Source organism: Rhinolophus sinicus, chromosome 11, assembly GCF_057876585.1.
Source record: "Rhinolophus sinicus isolate RSI-liver-muscle chromosome 11, RSI-T2T, whole genome shotgun sequence".
In the NCBI taxonomy this organism is placed as follows: Eukaryota; Metazoa; Chordata; class Mammalia; order Chiroptera; family Rhinolophidae; genus Rhinolophus; species Rhinolophus sinicus.
In genome coordinates, this window is record NC_142511.1 from 16753498 (window position 1) to 16772500 (window position 19003).

The following is a 19003-nucleotide window of genomic DNA, read 5'->3' on the forward strand; positions in this document are numbered from 1 at the left end:
CTAAGAGTGACACAGGACACATTTTAAAATATTTTCTGAAAAATTGAGAAATACCAAATATACTAGCAAACAAAATGCACAACAGAAAAATATTTTCAGTATTATAGCAATTGTACTCAAAATCTGCAAAATATTCAGGAAAGGCACACATTCTACATATTAACTTTCATTTACATCTTGCAATGGCATGACAAAAAAATGTACTTACACTTTAGAAATTACACAATCTTTTATGTCCTAAATTTAGACTATTTACTTTTTCTAAATTTCATTTATCTTGAGTTTAAAATTCCTAGAGCTAAAAATAACCAAAAAGATGCTATTTCCAGTCTATTCCTGGGATCTCCCTTTTAATATTAATTCATAAATTATTCAGAGTCATCTATAATTTTATTTTTTTTAAAGGAGAAAAAAAATCTGTCTCCTTCAGTTAAGATTTCACCATTACTGCAAACATAGCTCATTTCCTTTTTTTTCTAAAACCTGCTCTTTTCTTGGAGCCTTTTAGTAATGTAGTAATGGAGGGAAAAACAGTAAGAGAGACTTTTGTTCCTTTCTATCCTTTTTTGAAAAGGGTACTATCATCAGTGACTGGGAAATTCAGAACTTCTATATTTACAACTTAAGACTCATAAATAAATTCAATAAAGCAAAAGCTTAAACCATTACAGAACACTCAGGTGGAGGGAGTCATGACCTAGACTGCACCAAAGGGAAAAAGAGTAATCAACAAAATAATTCTAAAACCAGACAGGATTCCTTTAATTTCTTAATCAACCAGGCTCAAAAAAAATGTTTGCACATGGATTCAAAAGAGAAATAATATCTGCTTTGCACAGAATTTAAGAGCTAAAAGAGCCTTAGAAACCATTTATATTAGTCTTCTCATTGTGTTCATTGAAATTGAGGCCCAAAGAAGGTTAAAGAAGAGAAATACTGAATTCACCAAACTAATCAATAACCTGTAGAAGACATTTAAGTTAAATTACAGATAAGAAAATAATAAAGCATGTCCCTGACCTAAATAGGCCCAGGTTTAATAGAATGAAATACAAAGTGAAAATAAACAGCAATTGCTCATCATGAAAGAAAAACACCTTGCTCTGTCTGGGGCAAGAAAAACTCTCCTCCAGCCTCCTTGCCTAAGAACTGAAAAAAAAATTCTAGTATATCTAAATCGATTCACTAGGTACCCCTATTTACCTTTCTGACCCAAGTTCCCATTATTCCACATGGCCCTTACCGTTCTCTTTTATTTCATCAATTATGTACCAATTTTGGGCCCTCAATTATACTCGAGGGTTTGCAAGAGCAGAGACTGCGTCATCATCTTTCGTATAACTCCAAAGTATATGTAGTTTGACACCGTACACAGCGTCTTAACAGATGCTTAGTGGATATACAACCTAATACAATCAACTTTCCTATATTATATCTCCTGTTTGATTTTCATTAGAAGCTATGCATGAAGGGAAATTCTGACTGATATATTTTCTGGTTCCCTTCTCCAAGTCAAAAGCTTTACAGCAGGCTTTGTATGTTTATTTTCCTAATAAACTATTGCTCATAGAAGTGATTATGGGAAATGTAACAGGGGGTACACAGTAAGTAGGGTGTTTGAATAAGTACAGATAGAACATTCAAAGTTAACATTAATGGAAAGAATAGAATACTGGTAATTTTGACTCCCTACAACTTTTACACTATTTATAGACAAGATGGATTTAGTAAACAAATAAGTTCATAGAGGCTCATTTTATTTAATACTTTTATTATAATGCCCTCCAAAACAGAATTGAGAATGTGCGCATTAGGACTGCACACAGGGAGAGTTGCCAACCACACAGAAAACAATAGCTGAATGCAAAGTAATCTTTGGATAAATATTCCATTACAAAAAAGTAAAAATTAATAGTGAAGAGTTAAAGGAAATAAACTTAATATAACTAAAACAACAATGATTAAAAAACAGGAAAAGATTAGCAAAGAGTACAGAACGGTCCCAATAATTAATAATCTGAAAATGAGTCTGCATATCTCTTATTTAAAACATATTCATTATGTTAGAATTAGTAACAAGAGTCTATTACTTCCAAGTTGGAATATAATCTTTTTGTTCCAAAAGGAATGGTCTAACACTTAACATCGAAAATTCTCACTGATAAGTATAGTTTTGATAATTGCATGTTTTAAAAGGTCACACAGGAAATAAAAAGGGCTCACAAAATTAACAACAGTTTTAATGGTCCAATGAATCAAGATTAAGTATTGAGTTGTTTTTAAACTAGAAAATTGAAACATTTTATAATTTTTTAAAAGTATAGGGCCAGCCCAGTGGCTCAGGTGGTTGGAGCACCTTGCTCCTAATGCTGAGGTCGCCAGTTCGATTCCCACAAGGGCCAGGGAGCTGTGCCCTCTACAGCTAAGATTGTGAACAACAACTCTCCCCGGAGCTGGGCTGCCGTGAGCAGCCGGAGGTTGGCGTGAGCTGCCGTGAGCTGCTGTGGGCTGCTATGTGCTGCCATGGGCTACTGTGTGCCACCATGAGCGGCCGGCGGCCAGCGTGAGTGGCCGGCAGCCAGTGTGAGCAGTCAGCAGCCGGCAAGAACTGCCGTGAGCGGCTGTTAGCGCCCGACCGAGGACTGGTGACCGACTGCCTCAGCCGGGGGGAGCGCAAGGCTCATAACACCAGCATGGGCCAGGGAGCTGTGTCCTACACAACTAGACTGAGAAACAATGGCTTGAACCGGGGTGGGGGAAGAAAGGGGGAAAAACAAAAAAAGTATATAAAGCACTAAAAAATGTAGAAAGAAGCATATAAAGGTATATAAAGCAATATATAAGGGGAGATGAAAATAGGACTAAAACTAATTAATCTAATCTCATACATGTGGCTTATTGGTTGGTCTTTTTGGCACTTGATTTGTATTTGTCTGTGGGGGTGGGGTGGGAGAGTGTTTCCGTGTGTGTGTGTGTGTGTGTGTGTGTGTGTGTGTGACTTAAAAAAAAAAACTCATTTAATCCTAAAGACAACCCAGCAAGGAATTACTATCATCCTCATTGTTCAGATGTAGAAACTAAGAGGTGGTGTTAAGTATCTTGTCAGTCTTCCATGGCTTCTAATGACAGAGAGGGGATATGAAACAAGCCTGCTTGCCTCTTAGGTCAACTAAGAAAATAAACACTTTCTCCGATCTCCAGAAGACATGATTCTTAAATTGTATCAGAAAAAAAAACTTAGTTTTATATAAAGGAAAAAAAAAATAACAAAAAAGTTTCTTCCAGAAATTTACCAAATCCAGATAGCTAAGACATAAAAACAATAAGCCACACCTCCCTTTAATTTCAAATACATAAAGGAAGCTGCAGAACTGTTATTCTCCAGAGCATCTGAGATCTTGCTCCCCGGCATATGTCATCAGTCTGGCTCAAATAAACTCTTATAAAAATTCTCTTAATAAATAAATAAATAAATAAGCAAGCCACAATATTCCTAATGTTTTGAGCATTAACCTGCTTTCTACACAAGACTAAGGGTAGTCCCAATAACCTACATATCCCTGTTAGAATTATGCCTTTATAATTCTAGCAGCCACTTATAGGACTTATGGTTAAATGATTAGTTTTAGCATGAATCAATAAAACTTAGTTTTAGCAAGAATTATAATTTAAGATTCAGACATTCAAATAAAATTTAGTATCGATTACTTTCTTTCTACACATGAGAATACCAGGGATAGAATAAGGAACAAAGGGCCAAGAAAGAGGAGAAAACAAGCCCCCTTTTATTCCGCTTTTGGTGGTTTGCTTTAATGCTTTCCTTACTACCAATAACTTAAGAAAATTATTAATAAAATGTCAAAGACCAAAATTCTCAAACATTCTAATTAGAAATAAAGCTGAGAGACAAGACCAGCAAAAATGGCAAAAGAAAATACAAAATGGAGCGTAACACATACCTGAGACACATCATCGAACTGAGGTTTTCTATAAAAGCTACAGAGACTCTCTGCTCGCATGAGATACTCTGCTGTTCTTCTCTTCACAGCTTCTCGCCGGGTAGGGCTTGACTCTCCTAAAAGGAGAAAACAGAAGTCAGGATATGTGAAACATAAATTAACTTTCTTTTATCCAATCTGAAGGTTAACTTCTATCTACCCAATTCATCACTTGTTCACATTTCTAACTGAAAAGAAGAGCGATTCAAAACAGACATCAAAGTGATTAATATCAGCAAGGTCTAAATATCACCTGCATGAATTTTATTTATCCAAATTCTGAAACTCTCCTATTTAAATATGTATAGAGAACTTGATGTTTTATAGGAGGAATCGATGTATAAGAAGTGTTGTATAAAAAGTTCTGCAGACAAAACACTAGCCTAGCCCAGAGAGTACACAATAGTTCAACTCAACAAATAGGACAACAGATGTTTAATAAGACCTGTGACATGGATATGACATGCTATAAAAGGACCACCAAACTGGAGAATAAAATTAGGGTAACTGAATTCACTCTAATTGATTTTTGTAAGTGTCACAGTTTTTTCATTAACAACAAATTGTCACCCATCCTACAAATGAAAACAAGAATGTGATTGAAATCCCTGTAATATGTAATTATGTGAAAGTGACAAGTCATTTACCCTGTCTGGCTCTGCTTCCCTAAACAAAAGTATTCTAAGCGGCCTCCATTGAACTCCAGATCTCAAAAAAGAGGTGGTCCAGCCCACAGCGTACTGGGTTCTCTTCTCTCCAGAGTAGGATGAGCCTATGCTTTTATTCGGTTCATATGGTACTTGACAGTAAACTTTTCATGGCTGAAAGTCAAAAACTTTAAGAACCATTGCTCTACTTATGATCTCGAAGGTTCCCTTCATAAATAATATTCCATACTATTCATGACTCCTTTTTATCAAAGCACTTAACACATAGTACTGCTTTTATAACTGGCCCTATGCATCTTCTGAATGAAGTCAATGCAAAGCAAGTTATCATTGCAGAAACCCTGGTTATCTGAATTTGGGCTCTGTCTCTCACCGGTCTTATAAACCTCTTCCTCATTCCCTAAAATGAAAATATACCTCAAATGATTCAGGCGATTAAAGAAGACAACACACATAAAAGATACTACAACAGAGACAGTAACATAGGAAGCACTAAATTGTAAAGGTCTTCAATCTTGATTTTGCTCTCAGAACCAAATCCTACAAAATAATGTTACCTGGTTTGCTGAATGGAAATGACGGTATTATAGCAAAGAAGACAAAAGACTTTTTGTAGTCTTTTCCCACAAAAGACTACTAGTGGGAAATACTCTTATTTCTGCCTGGAACAGCATTTTCTCTATTTCTTCTGGGAAATGCCCCCTTCTCCTCCCCGTCTTTCTCCCCCACCTCTCCTCTCCTCACCAACTCTTAGCAAGTGGTTTGAATGAAAACTGCTATGTTGTTTGAGATATCAGTCCTTCTAGTCAATACATACTAGTTAAAAAAGGGTCACAAGCCAGGCCAATCACAGGCCCCCACCCTCTTGGCCACAGCTGGAGGACAAGGGAGGAACTGGCCCCACACAAACTGGACCAATCAGTCCTTCTCTGTTGTTGACACTGGAAATAAGAGGAGTGGAAACTGCCAGCAGCCACAGTTCCTACCAATGAGCAAAAAAACAACCTGACAGAAGGAACCTGACAAAGAGAAGCAGATATGAGAGACGCACATATAAAAAAATCCTAGTGTGATCAGGGTCCCGGATTTCACCTGAACCTATATTCCTGCCATTCTCTGCCTAAGATAGTTCAAATGTGACTGAATACAGACTTCAAAGAAAAACTGCAATAAAGTTTTTATTGCAATTTTGCTAAACAACTTTCCATTCACAGCTTTTACATTACTATTCCAACTCTTCTCTCCTTAATTCCCAAATATAACCTCTTAGTGAGGGGGCAAAAAATCTCTTTCGCTTTTTAACTGTGGAACAATCCATATTTATTAACTCTCCAGCTCCTCAAACCTCAGTTAAAATATCAGTATGCATCCTGCCTCTGACCTTTAAATTTAATTTCTAAACCCAAGGTTTTTATTTTTCTCAGTTGAAAAACAGATGCAATCTGTGGTGTAAGTGATACTTAGGTGTAAGTATAACATATTTCAAGGGTAAAGTTTGCCACATAAGTAAGAAACTTTCCCTATTTCTTTACCTACTAGCCCTTTGGTTTTGAGTTTGCTGTTCATGGACTCTAACTGCTATTTCCATTATCATTAGCTCTTCTCATTTCAGATTATACCTTTCAAGCCCTAATTTAAATCCCCTTTTACAATTTTCGATTCCTCTTAGGCTCAACTCTAGTAGAAACTGCAGCAATTTAATCTTCTCACTCCGTATGATTAAACTTTCACGAAACTTCAAATTCTGCTTTATTCAAATCAACTTGCCTCCCAAAACAATTTGAAAGTCAAAAATGCCAAGAATATGGAACCCCCAATTAGAGCTAGAGTTAAAAACCGTATTTTGTGACCAAATCGCTGTTTTTTAAACTTTTGGGATTTCTGCTTTCTAGGCAGTCTCCATAGGAACCGAGAAACAAGAACCACAAGCCAGCAGTTGAAATGGACTCCTGCTGACTGTAGTGGTTCAGCTTCCATGGAAACAACAACGAAGTGATGGAAATACTGGAAGGCTTTTAAAACGTAACCTTAAACATACATCCTGTGACTCCTTCCTTATCAGCCCCTTAAAAGTGGGTCACAACCACTACTTATCAATAGCAGCAGTCAAGGGTAAAAACAACCTCTTGCAGCTCTGGGCTGCTGGATGCTTACTGAGTTTTGCGAGGCCTGTACTAGAAAGAAAAAATTCATGTACAGATTTCAGGAATACTTCGAACAGATCAACTTATTGCTGGATGTGACTTTAAACAGATTTTAATTGATTAAAAATTTTTAATTGACTCGAACCTTAATTTCTTCGTTTTTATTTTAAAATACACACTACCCACAATGATTATTTTTCAAGGAAAACTAAGTTAACTGGAATTCAATTTTTAATCCCATAAGAGGTCACGTGGCTATTACCCTGTTTCCCTGAAAATAAGACCTAGCCAGACAATCCACTCTAATGCGTCTTTTGGAGCAAAAATTAATGTAAGAGTCGGTCTTATATTATAGGGTCTTATAGTAGAATAAGACCTGATATTTATACCATATTATATTATATTATATTATATTATATTATATTATATTAATTATATTATATTATATTAAGAGCCGGTCTTATAGTATAGTAAAATAAGACCAGGTCTTATATTCATTTTTGCTCCAAAAGACGCATTAGAGCTGATTGTCCGGCTAGGTCTTATTTTCGGGGAAACACAGTATTTCTTCAGTAATATATCCATGTAAACACTTAATAACTGCTCTTAAAAATGGATACATATTTCACATTCTACCTAAAGATAAACCAATACCTTCACTATATTTCTCTACATTTCTGTTAATCATTCAGATAAAGCAAGAATTTCCATTGGGCTTTGGCATTCAAAAAAGAAAAACTGCTCCCATAAAAGATGTCTTATGTATTCACTGTATCATCCTGTATTTCTTTACCTTATCAATCTCTGATCAGGAGACAAGATGGAAATATGGTGATTTAAAGTACAATCTGTGAAGAGAATGTAGCTAAAATGACCAAAAAATTCCAAAGTTGTCACTGAAATTTTTGGAAACAATGGATCGCCTACCCTGCATTTCTCAGAGCACCAACTGCTTTAAAGTTACTAAGAGAAGTTTTATAGAAGACATAGTCTGTAGATAATAGAATCATGAAGTTCTAATTTACCCAAGAAGCCATCACCATTTGGCATTCCTTCATTATATCAAATTCTATGTACACGGGATATATTACATTCCCTTTATACCTAAAGAAATTAAGGCTTGGGGATATGAAATGCCTTCTCAGTTACAAAGTTAATATTTTAAAAAAGCCTAAAACTAAACCAGGTCTTATAACATCACACACTTTAAGTAACTAAATTTGAATTAGAGTATTCTAGTGTTACTGAGCAGAACAATAAAAATGCAGAGTACAAGACTAGTACAGGTGAGTATGGGAACAAAGAAAAAAGAGATGCCTGTCAAACAACACAGCATAGAATCAGAGAGACAGAAAGAGACTGAAGATGACAGACAAGCACACAGAAAAATGGGAGCTACAAAGAGGTATAAATTTCATACCACGTAAAAGAGAATGGGCCTTTCTGAGAAAAACTGGTCTCTCAAACATCCTTGTTACCCAAGGATTTCCTTGGAAAACAGAGGCCTTTTCTCATTTAACCCACAAAAAGGCAAAAAGGCACTTTTACTCATAGAACTACCGTGTTTCCCCGAAAATAAGACCGGTTCTTATATTAATTTTTGCTCTATTAGGGCTTATCTTCAGGGGATGTCTTATTTTTCTCATGTACAATAATCTACATTTATTCAAATACAGTCATGTCATCTTCTTCTGGAACATCGTCATAACGTACTAAATGTGTCCGTCTGGCTGAGATCTTAACTGGGGCTTATCTTCGGGGTAGGTCTTATTTTCAGGGAAACATGGTAATGAAAACCAGTTTCACAAACTAGAGTAAAAAGTAGTTCTTCCAATTTTGTTGCTCTTCCCTTAGTCCCTAAAAAGAATATAGCTAATGCCTTGTCACTGGTTCAACAAAAGAAAAACAATGCTGGAGGAAGAACTGGCCATGTTAGACTTCTCGAAAGACAGTATGTCTATATCTGTATTTTATGGGAAATTTTAAGGGATTTTTAGGCGTATTTTGACTGTACTTGATTTTCATCACATACACAGAATTTAATCCCCACATAAGACTCTACTTAGTCACATCTTATAGTCTTATATTTTTCTTCTCCACAAACACTATCCAATAGGCCCTATGAACCTATCTACACTCTTGGTCAACGTGCTTAGTTTTCATTCAAATTTATCCCATTAGAAAACACATCTAAACTAACCTGGGTTTGCTAGAATGAGTTTTGTTTGTTGGTGCTTTTTTCATTTTTTTTTAACAACTTTAGCCACATAAAAGAATACGCCTGTTTGAGATGACCTTGGTGGTTATAGTCGTGTGTTTTTTAAGTGCTGATTTATTATATTTAATGGTATTTTGTTCTTTTCAGGTATAGCCTACCATTTATGACTTATGCTAAGTGTTCTGACAACAAAAGGCAACCTTGAGAAGAACAGTAATGTATTGTTCTACACATCTACAACTCTGTACCATCAGCCTTTCTGTGTACAACAGGAACCCGGTCAGTCAGGGAATCTGTTTCCCATCTGCATTTAACAGATATAATTGTTATATTGTTTTGTTTTTACAAAACCAAGTTATGTGACCCCTATGAGTTCAGAGTCACCAAAGAAGAGTAAAACCAAAGTCATAATAAAATTCATGCCCATGCGTTGCCTCAATTATGTCTGCTTTCAATGTTGTTGAGCAGTTTTTCCACCACCAATAATACTGAATGAAAACTCAGACATCATTTGATCATAGTCTTAAATGCCCACAGAGACAGCCTTCTCTTGAGATTCAACCATTTTCTTTTGCTCCCTAACCTATTTTTCTTTGTTTTGCAATTTTAAAGGGGAGTACCCAAAAAACTAATCATTTAATCCCTTCAAAACAACACTGCCTGGCCAATCTCTTTGTGACAATAAACTTGTCAATAAATAAATAATCCCGTAAGTGTCCCTTATGATAATAATAATTCCCTAAGTGTCCCTTATGTGCTAATCAAAGGCTTCTAAAGGATATAAAGATTATTAAGAGCTAGAGATATGTTGAAAGAAAAAGGAATACAGAATTAAAACCAAGAAGCCAAAATTTTGCCTTATGATATGGAATAAAAATAACATCTCCATAAACTCAAGAATCTTTTATCTGTCACACTGGTAAACGTGGGAAGTCCCCCAACCTCACACAGGCTTGCGCTCATGCTTTCATTGGCTATAAGACACATCTTAAGAGAAATAGTAAATCCTTGAAAGACTCTAAAGTCCAACAATTGCTTTCTTGATGTCGTGATGTTGAAGCACAAATTCTTCTTTTTTAATATGTAAAGCGATCAATAGAACGACTGATTATAAGCAGCAAATTCTTCTCAATCCTAGAAGTTTTACACACTCCTTGAATGTGTCCCACCTTAAAAATTAAGTTGACTTAGTGGATACTAGATTTAGAACAGATTCCACCCCATCTTTCTTCAGACTGATTTAACATGTACACATATACACATATATATTATGTACCACAGTGCCAAAAAAATGTATACACATGACTCATATTCATCTTTTGTTATTGGTATATATTGAGTATTACAATTTTAACATAGTTTTTTCCTTTCTTAAAATGTGTATACATTTTTTGGGCACCCTCTGTATATATGTATACATCTCCAAATTTAAACAATTCAAAGAATGTGTCAAGCAATACTCCCAGAGTAGATGACATTTAAAGCTCATTTCAGGATAACAAAGAAAATCCTCCCCAGCAAATGGCTTTCTTTTAAGTAAGCCACCAAGAAGTTCTCCATACCACTTTCTCCCACCCTTCAGAAGAAGAGATGTCTAACAGTTACTGAGCATCTATTATGCTCCAGACACAGTCCTCTCAATGTTTGCAGTCATTTCATTACATATAGAAGACTCTCAATAAAATTTTGTTAAACAAATGAATGGAGAAGTAAATAAAAGATTTTGCACCAATATTACATGGTCTGATAACAATACCTTTATGCCTAGAGATGCTCCAATTACCTCTTGCTATAGCTTAGTGCCTTTCTCTAACTGAAAAAAGAGTTACATCAAATGCCTGTCAAAAAATGTGTATAATTATAGTCTCTATCATTTGTGTAGGTGAAATGCATAAAACAGGAATATAGAGGAATATAGCATAGAACTGGCATGGATGGACTAAAGAGAATCTACATTTTGATTTAATTTTTTAAAATACGGTCATAACAGTATCAATAAGGAAAATACAGCACAGATATTCTACTTAGAAACCATTGTGTAAATAGAATGAAGTATACAACTCTCTTTTTGTTTGACAATTGCAATTTTAGAAAATGTGTTTCTTAATAGTTTTCAAAAGTACAGTATGTCTGCGCAATGATCTAGTTATTTTTCAAATGAAACACATTTTGAGACTACTAATGGCAATACAGTAAGCCTTTGAGGAGAAGCAGATTTACGTTTCCAGTATTTCCTGAAAGAGGACAGATAAGCTGAACTTCTGTGCAATTTACACAGCACTCAATGTTTAATTATAAAGATGTCATTTAAGCTATAAATTGCATGAAACTATGTAACTCAAATAACTACAAAACAATGAATAACTCTTTCTCAAAGTACCTAATCACCTGCTAGTACTGAAATAGAAGTAGTTTTCCACTTAGGGATTTTGGGTTTACTTTAAAATACTTGGAGATAGCCACATTTCTTCTGAGCAGAATCAAGGTTTTTTCAATAATCACAGGGATTAAACCAACCCTCTCATTTTAATTTTTTCAACTGTGTTGCTAAAGACATAAAAATGTGATACTGATGACAGAGACCATCTAATAAAAAACCCTTTGCGAATCCTCATCTATCTCTCTGCTTCTGCTATAGAGCAGCTGTGCCTCAGAGATTCACATGAATGAAAATATTTAGATGAGAAACCACCCACTTAGTTTATTTTCCATATGACTTTCCTGTAATTATTTTGTAAACTGTTCACACAACAATACATAAAAACATCTGCAAAAACAGGTAATTAATGTGTCAAGCCAAACTAATGCATTTTTTATGGTGTCCATGCTTCGTCAACTGTAATTATAACTCTTTTTTTAAGCAAATGATGATGTGTTTGTTGCAATGTGCAAGTGGTTATTTTAGATGCTCTGTTTACTGTTCATACAATCTGAATATAAAACTCCACAGCTACTTTCCCCCACAGCAATGTTTACCTTGCTTTTTGCAGAAGCAGGAAAGTGGTTCTCTTTTCCAAGCTATAATTTCCAGTAAATATTTTTGGCATTAAAACATGAAACCCTCAACATAAAAGTTGACACCAAAATAGCCAACAGTTCAAGAAACATATGCCAGCAATATCCATGCAGACTTTCTTTCTTCAATTGTAACCCTGTAGGAAACACAGCATTTTATGCCAATCGGCTGCAGAATGCCAAGTCTCCTGAGTATCAGAAGTTTTTAACGTATAATATCCATTACTGTTTTAAATGTATATCCATTCTACCTAAATCCACAAAACACATGTACCTTTGACATGAGATAAACAAATGAAGAACAAAATCCTGCCCAAAACAGTTTCACATTCAACTTAATCATGCTTGAGTTCTGACATGAAAGATCATAATTATTATTGCTATTATTACTACATAATAACTAATATTGCAAACCAATAACCATCCTCAGATGGACATGCCTGAAGGCCCATAAATCTGTAAAGTTGTTTCCAGAGCTAATAAAATCTAAAATTAAGGAAGAAGCATACCCTATAGTATTTTCTAGGGTCCCTTCTCTTTTTAACAATTTTAAAAACATCTACAGAAAAACCTTAGTAATAAAGAACTCCAAGGAAACAAGATTTTTCTATTTATTTTCACAATCAAATTTTTTAGAATTAGCCCTCCTGGGTCTAAGTTCATGTAACTCTTTATTTTGATACAGATATTTCTAAACTGAGTATTGGCTACTGCGATATGCTACAGGTGTCAAATCAGCTACCGGGATATGCCATAGGTGTCTGTCTATCTCCACCTGGTCCCCAAAAAGAACATGAGAAACGTATTATAGCAAATCCAATGACAGTTTCCCAATTGCCAAACCTGAGCTTTAGATCAAATGCTTATTTTGGAAAATTTGGGGTTGGGTTTGATCAACACAGAACAAAGTCCTAGTTCCAAACATTCTGGAATAGAAAAATACATGATCAAGACAAAAAGGGAAACAAGACAAAAGCTTATTTATTAAAACTAGAAATCAAACTTAGGATCAGCTATGCAAGAAGTCTAAATACTAAATTCTACTGCTTATATAGCTATAAATGTAAAGGCAATAATGCATATAATGAATGCTATTTCAAATGGCTGAATTCTACACATTGTCAAACCTTCAGGACAAATACACCGATGTCTGTAAGGAGCATTGTACTGATATACCAGATGGGGCATTTCAAGCCTACTTGATATTTTCTGAAACTACTTCCTACACATACTTTGAAATTCAGCTTATTTATCACCTCCTCCAGAATGCTTCCCTATAAGCTTTCTCTTTCTACTGGTCAAGCACCCGTTTATATCTATCTTTAGAATCGTTCTCATTCAAAAATGTTCATAGAGAATTTCCTATGTAAGAGACACTGTCCTAGAAGACACAATAACGGAAAATTCCCCACCTTCAAGGACATTACAAGTAAATACATATTCATTCACTAAATAATTGCACGGATAATTATTTCATTATAAATACAATAAGTATTTGAAGCAAACAGTATGCAGCAAAGTTCAGGAAATCTATTCTGGTCTGAACAGAGGTAAGGAAAAGCTTCCTTCAGGAAACGTCACTGGCATTGAGAACCTGATGAATCAGGAAGGGTATCAACTGAAGCCGCCAGTAAAACACTCAGAGCTCCCTCATGTGAAAGCTCTAACATTTGGGAAGGACCTTGGTGCCTTCTAGGAGTTCAACAGCAGCCACTGTGGCTAAAGAAGAACAAGAGAAAAGGAATGGTTCAAGATGGGCCTGCACTGGGAGGCAGAAGCCAAATCATTCATATCTTTGTAGACCGTAATATCTTTAAGTTTCATCCTCAAAGCAATGGGTTTAATGCAAGAAAGTGACATGATTAGGCTCCATTTTCAAAAGATCACTCAGACTATCGGCAGAGAGACAATAGATTAGAATCAAGCAAGAACAGAAGCAGAAAAAACATTTATACAGTTGTTAGAGAAATGATGACAGAAGGTGGGACTTCCAGAATGTCAGAGTGAAAAGCTAGACAAAACCTCTCCCCGGACAAAAGGAGTCAAAATTATCAAAACCATTCTGGAAACTAACTAGAGACATACAACAAATTGGGAAATATGTATATAAGAAGAAGTACTGAACTGTAAGCACTAAGAGAAGCAAGGGTTTTAACATGGAGCTACTCCCACCCATGCCCTAGCACAACGCGATAGAAGATGCGAGGAGCACAGCCTTCCTGCTGCTGGAGGGAGCTGGTCTGATTTGTCTCCAGTGAAAAGTTCCATGCTATTGAAATCAACAGCAATCAATGACAAACAACAGACAAGCCAAAATTTTAGCAGGGAAATCTAGAAAACAAGCTAGTCATAGTGTGCTTTGATAAGCTCCAACATCTTGAAACGTATACGTGTACACAGAAGAGACCATAGAGGGCCCCAGCTATTCGCTCATTCCTAGTGAATGGGAGGCCTAACATAAGCAAAAAATAAAAACATGCCAATAACCGTCCTAAAATGGACATTCCTGAAATATGTGATATGCCAGGACGGACTTGAATTTTGAATGCCCTATCCTACACAGGCACTCTCAGCAAATGACAGCCTCAATGACTCTTGCAATTTAAGCATGATCTCTAAATAATCACTGGCCAAGGGTCTGGGGGGATATTAGAGTCCAGAGTTGCTATATTACCTACAATGTCAAGTTTTCAACAAAATATTATGAGACATGCAAACAAGTATAGCTCTTAAAAAGAAAAAGCAATCGATAGAAACTGTCTGAGAGGATTCATATGTAAATCTTAGTAGACAAACACTTTCAAACAACTATTATAAATATGTCCAAAGAACTAAAAGAAACCATGTTTAAGGAATTTTTAAAAGTACAAAGACAATGAATCATCAAATACAGATTAATAAAAACATAGAAATGGTAAAAAGACCCCACATAGAAATTCTGCTGTTAAAAAGTACTCAACAGCACATTGAGCTGACAGAAAAAAGAAATCAACAAATTTGAAGACAGCTTAGTAGACATTATCCAGACTGAATAAAATTAAACAATAAAAAGGGGGGAGGAGAGAACAAGACTCAGACGCCTGTAGAAACCATCAAGCACAGTAACATACACATAATGCAGTCCAAGAAACAATAGCGAGAAGGGGAGGGGAGGAAAGGCAGAAAAAAATATTTGAAGACATAATAGCTGAAAACTTCTCCAAATATGATGAACATTGACCTATACATCCAAGAAGGTCATCAAATACCATGGAAACAACAAACACCAAGAAGGATAAACTTGAGATCCACACATAAATGCCTAATAACTAAACTGTCAAAAGCCAAAACAGAAAATCTTAGAAGTAGCAAAATGTGTAAATTAATCATGTCTGGGAATCTCAACAAGATTAGCAACTCACCTATTACCAGAAAAAATGGAAACCAAAGGCAGTGGGATGGCATATTTAAAATGCTGAGAGGGGGGGAAAATACCACACAAAAATCCAATAACCAGCAAAACTACCTTTCAACAATAAAGGCAAAAATAAACATTCCCACATTAAAAAATGAAAGAATTTGTTGGTAATAAACCTACCTTACACAAAATACTGGAGGGAAAATAAGGAAATGACACCACAGAGGAACTCAAATCTAACTGAATAAAGAAACTGAGTAAAGGAAATTACACAAATATAACAAACAGTATAAATATTTTTCTCATTTCTTCTCCAAACTAGTTTTAAAGTACATTTAAACAATAATTATTAAACAACACTGTAGGGTTTATATAAAGATGTACCATATATGAAAATACTAGCAAAAAGGAGCAGAACACAATTGGAGCTATATTAAAAGCAGTTTCTACATATTACTAGAATTAAGATAGTTTTGCTCTGAAGTAGGATATTGTAAGTTAAAATACTTATTCCTATAATCTTCAAAAAAACCACTACAGAAAATAATAAACTCAAAATGATAGTTTAATATATAGAGAATGATGCGGTAGAAAAATATCTATTTACCATAACAGAAGATAGTAAAAAACAAGACATGAGACAAATAGAAAACACATAGCAAGATGGCAGACATAAACCCAACCATATTATTAAATCAGGGGTGTCCAAACTTTTTTCAACGTTTTTCACCAAGGGCCATATGCGGTAAAATACACAAACAGCCGGGCCACTCACTCGAGGTGAAGTATGTATTGCCTCACCTGGTTTATTTAAGTAAACTAAATATATTTTTGGAATTTGCTGCGGGTCATTAAAAAATGGATCACAGGCCGCAGTTGGCCCGTGGGCCGCAGTTTGGACACCCCTTATTAAATACTCTAAATGTATATGGATTAAACATGCCAATCAAAAAATAGAGATCACAGGGAGGCCAGATGGCTCAGTTGGTTAGAGCACGGGCTCTGAACCACAAGGTTGCCAGTATGATTCCCACATGGGCCAGTGAGCTGTGCCCTCCACAACTAGATTGAAGACGAGCTGCTGCTGAGCTGCCGGAGGGGCAGCCAGGTGGCTCAGTTGGTTAGAGCGCAAGCTCTCAACTACAAGGTTGCCGATTCCATTCCCGCGTTGGATGGTGGGCTGTATCCCCTGCAACTAAGATTGAAAATGGCAACAGGACTTGGAGCTGAGCCGTGCACTCCACAATTAAGATCGAAGGCCAACAACTTGGAGCTGATGGGCCCTAGAGAAACACACTGTTCCCCAATATTCCACAATAAAATTTAAATACAAAACAAAAAACAGATATCATAAAACTGAATTTTTTTTTCTTTTTTTTTTTAGTATCCAACTCTATCCTGTCTACAGTAGATAACACTTTGATTCAAAGAAATACACAGGTTGAAAGTAAAAGGCTGGAAAAAGAGGTATCATGCAAAAATAAGGAAGGTGGAATAGCTATACCAATAGCCAACAAAATAGTTTTCCAAAAAAAAATGTTAATACAGACAAAACCAGACATTGTATGTTAAAAAGTTAAATTAATCAAGAAGATATAACAGTTATAAACATGCATGGACCTAATAAGTGTCCTAAAACAGATGAAGCAAAAACTGACAGAAATAAAGGGAGAAATAAACAATTCAACATCAGTCAAAGCTGTCTCAATAATTGCTAAAACAAAGAGACAGAAAACCAGCACTGATGTACAAGACTTGAGCAACAACATCAACCAACTTGAATTAACTGACATCTACAAAATACTCCACTCAAAAACACCAGAATATACATTCTTTATAAGCACATATGAAACATTCTCCAAGACAGACCACATGATAGACCACAAAACAAATGAGCCTCAGTAAATGTAAAGGAATCTAGATCATACAAAGTATATTCACCAACCACAAGAGAATTAAAATAGAAATCAACAACAAAAGAAAATTTGGGAAATTCACAAATATTTGAAAATTAAAGATACATTTCTAAGTAACACATGGGTCAAAAAACAGACCACACTAGAAATTAGAAGTATGTCAAGATTAATGAAAATGCAAGCAACATATCAAAATTTATGGGCTGTCGTGAAAGCAGAGCTTAGGAGGACTTTATGGCTTTAAACATATTGAAAAGATCTCCAATCCTTTTGACCTAAGCTTCCACTTCTTAAGATGAAATCTGAACTATGAAGAACAAACTATGCAAAAACAAAGTAGGGGAAGGAGCAGAAATCAGTAAAATGAAAAACAAAAAAAAACAGAGAAGTCAAAATCAAGTTAGTTCTTTGGAAAGATCAAAAAACCTAACAAACATTTAGCTTGACCAACCAAGAAAAAGAGAGACACCAAAATGAAAATACAGTAGTAGCTCAGTTTTCCAGCATCTCGGTTGAAAAACATTTCAGTTTATGAACGCCGTAAATTTTATGGATCTATGGTATCATTAGATAGTACAATTCATGCTAAAATTGCAGTTTTAGGGGTTGATTTTAAAGGTCTGGAATGGATTAAACCATTTTGCATTACTTTCTATGGGGAAACTGTGCCTCAGTTTTCGAACATTTCAGAACTCGGTCTTCCAGAACGGATTACGTTTGAAAACCAAGGTACCACTGTAATGAACATATCCATCACTCCCAATTAATAATTCTTTATCTTTGCCTTCATTTGTTAAATATATTTTCACTAGGTATAGAATTCTCAGTTGACAGGGTTTTTTTCTTCCTGTATGTTAAAGATGTTAATCAACTCTTCTTGTTTGCATTGTTTCTGACAAGAAATCTGAGGAAATTCTTAATCCTTGTTCTTCATTACATGTGTTTTCCTGCCTGCTTTTATCTTTAAGATTTTGTCTCTGGTTTTGAGTAGTTTGGTTATAATATGCCTTGGTGTAGTTTTCATGTTTCTTATGCTTGGAGTTTGTTGCACTGCTTGGACCTATACAGTCATGCACCACATAACAATGTTTCAATCAATGATGGACCCCATATATGATGGTGGTTCCATAAAATTATAATGGAGCTGAAAAATTCCTGTGACTGAATGACATCATAGCCATCATAACATCATAGCGCAAAGTATCATTCATGTGTTTGTGGTGGTGCTGGAGAAAACAAATGTACTACACCAGTCACATAAAAGTATAGCACATACAATTACAGTAGTAGGCTACACAACCTTGGTTTGTGTAAGTACCCTCTATGATGTTCACACAATGACGATAGCATCTAATGATGCATTTCTCAGAATATATCCCTGCTGTTAAGCGGCACATGACTGTAGAATGTTTTCATCATATTTGGAAACCTTTCAGGTATTATTTACTCAAATAATTTTCTGTCTCCCTCTCCTCCTTTTTCAAGGGCTCCAATAATACATAAAGAAGTTGTTCTATAGCTTATTGATGCTATATATTAATTTTTGCTTTATTCTTTAAACTGTGTTTCATTCTGCATAGCTTCAATTGCTATATCCTCCAGCTCATTAATCCTTTCTTCTACAATATCTAATCTGCCACTAATCCC

The 19003-nt window shown here is 35.4% G+C and overlaps 1 protein-coding gene across 2 annotated transcripts in view; it reads right to left on the bottom strand.

Moving 5' to 3' along the window:
• Positions 1–19003, bottom strand: part of RPS6KC1 (ribosomal protein S6 kinase C1) — a 140360-nt gene that overhangs the window by 64914 nt on the left and 56443 nt on the right. For both annotated transcript variants that reach the window (XM_074322170.2, XM_074322171.2), the window contains exon 8: positions 3960–4075. In XM_074322170.2, the coding sequence (XP_074178271.2) occupies positions 3960–4075 (116 nt within the window). The remainder of the gene's footprint in view (positions 1–3959; positions 4076–19003) is intronic.